Consider the following 6502-nt stretch of genomic DNA (forward strand, 5'->3'; position numbering starts at 1 on the left):
CAATTGAATGACACGCTTTAATCTACTGGCTTAAAAAATTTGATACAAGATAAATGGTAGCAAAACAGTATGTGAATTGAGATGCTGAAAAATGAAGCTAAAGTATAATATTTATAAATATGAAAACATGACCTTAAACAAAAGGAATAAATCAACCGCAAAACAAAAAGCCACTTTTGCGATATGATTTGGGCCAATCTAGTTTAGACACCTCAGCAAAATTGTCACCATTTTGGGGTGCACTTGGGATGTTGTTGGCCCCTCTTTCATGACCATTTTTTCGTACTTTAAAGGGGTACAAAGCTTCTTCAAAAGCATTGCATTTTGTATTGTATTGTATTGTATTGCTCTAAAGTGAAAAAAGCAAATGCTTTTTCAATAGTCTTCTGAAGAGTTGCAACAGGCTAGTCGAAGGTACCCCTCTGTTTTTCCCATATTTTCTCATGCGCCATGGCAGGCACAGCTCGGCTGAACCCCCGCAGCGCCCCGATTCTCTCTCCCCCTAACCCATCGCGCCAGGGCCTCCCTTTCCCCGCCATGGCCATGGGTAACTTTCAGATGGACGCTTCCATGGAACATCATAGAGCTTTGCAGGATCAACGGCGTCGGCAGCAGCAGCAGCACAGGGAATTTGCCTTGAAGCGAGGCTGGGATTTCCGCGATGACATGGAGCGCGAGAGGGCTGCTCTGCTGGAGCGGGAGCGTATGGACAGGATGTTCATGATGGAGCGCGAGCGCATGATGATGGCCCCTCCCCCCATAATGATGCCTAGCGAGAGAACTTTTGAGCGTGACGGCACGTCAACTGACCCTGTTGGCCGTGCAATCGACGGTCCTGCTGGCATCGGCAATGGCCTTGCGATGGATGGCCGTACTAGCGTTGGCGCCCATCGTCATAGGATGAATGGCCCCGCAGGCATCGGCAATGGCCATAGTATGGATGGCCCTGCAGGCATCGGCAATGGCCATAGAATGGATGGCCCTGTTGGCATTGGCAACCCCCCTCCTAGCATCCTGTGCATGGAAGGCAGCAGTTCCAGCTTCTTTGGCCTTGACCTCAAGGTTGACAGTGAAGTGGTAGCATCATTAGGGGTGGAAAACACAGCGGACAGGGGTTTAGAAAACCCTAACCTGATCAACAGGAGGCTCAAAAGTGCAGCTGAGAGAAGGCCATTAGGCTTGGCAAACTCTGTAGACCGGGGCTTGGAAAAGTCTAGGCTGGTCGACAGAAGGGTGGAAAATTCTGGGGCCTTACAGAGAAGATCAGAAAGTTCAATGGGGATGGAGAGAATTCTAGAGAATCCCATGGCTATGGAGAGAAGATCAGAAACCTCAATGGGGATGGAGAGAAGGGTGGAAAATCTCGCAGCGATAGAGAGAAGATTGGAAACCAGACCATCAGAGAGGACTGTAACTGGAATGGAGACGCAATCAGAGGCCCGAGCTCCCAGCATGGAGAGAATATCAGAAAGCGGAATCCAGAGAAGGGTAGAAGGCCCAGTAGAATCAGAGAGAAGACTGGAGAGAAGGTTAGAGGCCATTCCTCCTGAACCTGATGATGATAGGGTTGGATCCAGGTTTCCTTCTTTTGGCCCCCCAAGCTTCGATAGGGGTAGGTCAGCAGAACTGGAACATGAAGACAGAGACATTAATATGGACAGATTGAGGGAAGATGACAATCAATTGGAGAGGCCCATCGATGATGTAGCGATGCAGGAGCTTGTGGCTCAGTACAAGATGGCCCTCGCTGAGCTTACATTCAACTCCAAACCCATCATCACCAATCTCACCATCATTGCAGGAGAGAATTTGCATGCTTCCAAGCTGATCGCGTCTACAGTCTGTGGCCACATTTTGGAGGTCTGTATTGACAAATCAAGCAATTATATTTCCTTCGATGGATCTGTTTCATGGTGACTATTAGCAGTAATTTTTTAATGCTGGGTATTTTGTTTTAAAGGTGCCAGTTGAGCAAAAGCTACCTTCTCTTTATTTACTGGACAGTATCGTGAAAAATATTGGGAACGAGTATGTCAAGCATTTCTCAGCCAGGCTAACAGAGGTCAGTACTGCGTGTTCTTTTTTATTGTAGGCTCCGTTCTTTATCCGAATGATTGCATGGAAGAAAAGGATGGAGCAACTCTTCAGATGCAATAAGAGCTTGTCTGTTCTTGGGGAGAAGGACCAATTCAGCTCCTTCCAAGCCTAGTGAAACAGGCACACGCACCAAGGCCAATCTGAAGGGTTGCTGGCAAGCTCACCGTACAACTGTAGCTCCATCTGGAGCACCCCAAAGCCTGAGGCTAGACCTGCACCACACATCGCCCAAACCTTGGCGTCCCTTACAATTGGAGCTTAAGTGTCTGGGTAGAGCTTGGTCATGGTGTGATTTGGGTACTGATCTTTTGGGAATCATTCCAACTGGAGATGTCTGATTATGAGCAGTCCACTCACTTTTGTAATTCAGTAACAAAAGCGCTGCTAAGTCACTTTACACCGAGCCCAACAATAACAAGCCTAATGACATTAATAAAGCCACCCTAGTTATGTCCTTTAGGCACATAACACGTGGTGGTCCCAAGATCCATGGTAGATGGGAGCGCCTATAGGGTTTTATAGTTTTTTTCCCATGTGTGTCTGCCTGTGCTTTTATAGAGATATTTTACCTGTGACAAATTGTCAATTTTTTTTCCAGGTTTTTATAAAGTCATATAGACAGTTGGATCCCTCCTTACACCCAGCTATGCATCACCTTTTCAAGACATGGCAGGGTGTATTCACCATGGAACCGCTCAGGGAAATAGAAGCAGAACTGCACTTGAATATCATTGGAGCTGCACCATCTAGTGCAGCAGTAAACTCAACACGGCCAGAGGATTCTTCACCGCAGCAACCTGGCCATAGCATTCATGTAAATCCAAAGTATCTTGAAGCACAGAGGCAGAAAATGCAGCAGTCAAGCCAGGTATATGTGAGCCCTCTAGGAGATATTGGCTCTATTGATCAAGGAAATGAAAAGGGAGAAAGTGGTGAGGAGAGAGATAAACTGTGGGACAGGGATTGGCCGAGAGAAGAAGATTCATTGAGACCACCTGAAAGTGGTTCCCTTACAAGAAATGGATTTGAGCCGCCACAGCTCTCTCCTCAGGCTCTTGTGGATGGTTATGGCAACATCAGGGGGATGCGTGTCCCAAGGTTACCTCCTGCTTCTGTTGAACCTACTCAAGACTTGGATTTTAGGTTTAACAGAGGCGTAGCTAGAAACTGGCAAAATTTACGAGAAGAAGAGTATGATATTAACCCACATAGCGGTGATAGTTCAAGGAAGGTCAAGGATAACTGGTATCCTCAAGATGGTTACAAGAATGCGATACCTGGTGCTTTGAGTGCAGGCAAACCTTTTGGTTTAGATCAACCAATCTCAGATCATTCTGTCTGGCATAGGCACGGGGCTCCCGTCCCATATCCTATATTGGAAACTCCTCTCTTGGGGTCAAATGGTCGTGCGATGATTGCACATGGTCGATTTATGACGGGCCGCCCGTCTCATCCTTTCCCTCAACAACCTAGCCCACCTTCACAACCAGAGTTTCGATCCTTGCAGGTCAGTCAAAATACTCCACCTTCTGCACTGGGTTCTCGGGTTTCAATCCCTGCATCACTCTCCAGCTCTGGGCAGTTGACAGTAGCACGCCCCTTTTCAACTACTCGCTTGAGTGTGTCCCAAAAGTTGGTCTCTTCCCCGTTACCCAGTGGGGTGCTGAATTTGGGGTCTTTATCCCCGGTTACACACGTGTCAGGCTTGAAACAGTTTCAGAGGCCCTCCTCTCCACCACCACTTACCAGTTCACCTCGAATACATGTCCCACCCCCTCCTCTGACCCCTCCATTGCACCAGCCAAATTTGCCATCCATTCATCCTGCAAAAGCTGCTCATCACCAAGGTCAGGTTCGGGGTATGCAGCCTCAGTTATCACAGCAGTTGATGCCTTTGCACCCACCACTGCGACCACCCCTTATCCAGCAGCTGCCTCTACAACAGTCTGCAAGTGTCCGTCAATCTCCATTACGAAACTCTTTGCATGGAGACTCTTTGTCACAGAAGCCAGCTAATGAACCAGTGTCAGATGAGCAACCACATCAAACAGTGCTCCAATATCCTGCTCTGCAGCACTTGAGTCATCATCGACCACCTCTTTTAGGACGCCTTCCTCAAGCCAGTAAATCACAACCAGCACAATCACCACAACGGCCAGTGCTGCAGGAAAATGTGCTACCAGAAGTCTCGATCCAGCAGCGGCAATTGTCACCTCAGGCAATGCCTACATCTGTGGGTTCTGTTGCAAAGAATCCTTCTGCCTTGCTGTCTGGCTCTCAGAATCACAGTCCTTCCAACAATCTGCTGGCAGCTTTTTTGCAACATGGCTTAGGCTTAATGCCTCCATCCGTACAAGCCCAGCCACCCTTACCGAGTGGACCTCCACCCCTTCCCGTAGGGTCAAATGTTTTACCAGGGCAATCAGCACCTTTTGCTCTATCTACTTCAACTTCCAATCTATCTCTGCCACCAGCTTATGCTGCGTCAAGAAATCTGCAACCTCCCCTTCCTCCTGGACCTCCTCCCGTAGCTTCTCAGGTCACAGGCTCCACATCTCAATCACCACCCTCAGCAGGACCATCATCAACATTGGGGAGCAATTACACTTCTCTTTTGTCCTCCCTCATGGCACAGGGAATTATTTCTGCTCCCCCATCAGCTTCTACTGTTCCTCAACCAGTTGGAGTGGTTCCTACGAATCCAGGTAGTTTCAGTGCCCCCTTCACCACTGCAGTGTCAACCACTGCACTCAGGACTGGGGAACCATCAGTAAAAGCCACTTTTGCACCCCCCAATACCATGCCAAGCGGTCCCAGCCTTACTGAGTTCAAACAAGAAGCATTGCGAGAGAGGCAGCAATTTGTGATTACGGCCTTGTACTCTGCTTTTCCTAGGCAGTGTACAACTTGTGGGCTGAGATTTAAGCATCAGGAAGAGCACAGTAAACACATGGATTGGCATGTGTCTAGGAATCGACGGCAGAAATCTTTGAAAAAAGTTTCCAGAAGGTGGTTTGTGAGTGTGAAAGAATGGTTTAATGGTACAGAAGCAGCTGCCTCTGAGGTTACTCCAGCCTTTTTTCCTGAAGATGTAGCAGTGAAACCAGAGGAGCAGCAGGAGGTAGCAGCAGTTCCTGCAGATGAGAATCAAGTCACTTGTTTCTTATGTGGAGAGCTTTTCGAAGACTTCTACAGTGATGAGGCAGAGGAGTGGATGTACAGAGGAGCTGTCTACATGAATGCTTCTCTTGATGGTTCCATGGAGAGCTTAGATAGCTCATCGCAAGGTCCAATTGTGCATGCCAAGTGCCGGTCTGAATCTGCTGTATCCACTGTGGCCAACATTGGTGAAGATGTGGAACTGGTGAGTGGTCCAACTTCATGGTGCATGTAGATGTTACAGTTCAAGCACACCCTGAAAGAGCAGGTTTTATTGCTTTGGTAGTCTCCTTTGCATTATGAAGGCTGATGTAGGGCTTTATTGGGTTTTAATCTTGCAGCAAGATGAAGACGATCTGGGCAGTAGAAGGAAAAGACTACGATTTTAACGTATCTGCAGGTTTAAATTGAAATTTTAACCAATGTTACGGAGCTTGTACATGTTTGCTGTGTGCTGGGCACAGCGCAGGCTATGTAACTCTTAGCAAAGCTGCACTCCAAATTGATCAAAAAGCTTGGAAGCATGCTGTAAAGTCTATACATGCAATTTTTGTGCGCCACCACCACACAAACACCCCCCCCACCCCTTTCCCTTATCCCCCATGTCCTTTCCCTCTTTCTTCTTCCCTTCCCTTGTTCTTAACATATGATAGAATCTGACTTGTAGTTTATTTGTAGCTAATGTCAACGTGCCCATTTTTCTCTTGTAACCTAAATCTTTCAGGTAAATATAAGATTCGCTTCAAAAAAAATTTGGTTACTGTCAGTAAGCATCTGGGACATTATGATGTGAATATTTCATTTTCCAGCTTCATTTCCCATCGTAACACAATTTTGTCTCACATTGAGTCTTTCATAGAGGCTTTAGTTTAATAATGTGGGGTTTAGCAAGGCTCCTTAGAGGTCCTTTGTTGTGTGGCTCAGTGCTGAGCATGAAGTTTACTTTATTTGAAACGAGTCTTCATCCAATGCTTGCTCTAGCTATCGTTTGAATGCAATCGCGTAGCATCGTGTTGTCTATCTCAATATCATTGTGCTTTGGACATTTTGTCTGACGGGGTGTTGTACAACTCCTGAATCTTCTTAGCCCTATGATTGCTTGTTGCTACAATTAAATATATATCGATTCACTAGATCATACATAGGGATACTTTAATTACCTCCCATCTTTGACTCATTGCCTCTATCCTCAAGAGACCTTTTGAGAATCCACAATTGGGGCCTCTATCACATGCCTGATTGAGTC

At 46.9% G+C, this 6502-nt stretch overlaps 1 protein-coding gene across 1 annotated transcript; it reads left to right on the top strand.

Moving 5' to 3' along the window:
- The first annotated feature begins 316 nt into the window (after positions 1 to 316).
- Positions 317 to 5963, top strand: LOC147630064 (uncharacterized). The gene is made up of 4 exons (XM_086811683.1): positions 317 to 1860; positions 1961 to 2062; positions 2696 to 5461; positions 5598 to 5963. The coding sequence occupies exons 1-4, from the start codon at positions 451 to 453 to the stop codon at positions 5643 to 5645; spliced, it is 4326 nt and encodes a 1441-aa protein (XP_086667809.1). The 5' UTR covers positions 317 to 450; the 3' UTR covers positions 5646 to 5963.
- Positions 5964 to 6502: the final 539 nt, after the last annotated feature.

The sequence above is a fragment of the Cibotium barometz genome, chromosome 17 (assembly GCF_041138505.1).
Source record: "Cibotium barometz isolate CiBa-2024 chromosome 17, ASM4113850v1, whole genome shotgun sequence".
Classification (NCBI taxonomy): domain Eukaryota; kingdom Viridiplantae; phylum Streptophyta; class Polypodiopsida; order Cyatheales; family Cibotiaceae; genus Cibotium; species Cibotium barometz.

Coding starts and splice junctions, on each gene's coding strand:
- LOC147630064 (XM_086811683.1), top strand. CDS start 451: ATGGCAGGCACAGCTCGGCTGAACCCCCGCAGCGCCCCGATTCTCTCT. Junction 1,861..1,960: donor TCTGTGGCCACATTTTGGAG/GTCTGTATTGAC, acceptor TTTGTTTTAAAG/GTGCCAGTTGAGCAAAAGCT. Junction 2,063..2,695: donor TCTCAGCCAGGCTAACAGAG/GTCAGTACTGCG, acceptor TTTTTTTTCCAG/GTTTTTATAAAGTCATATAG.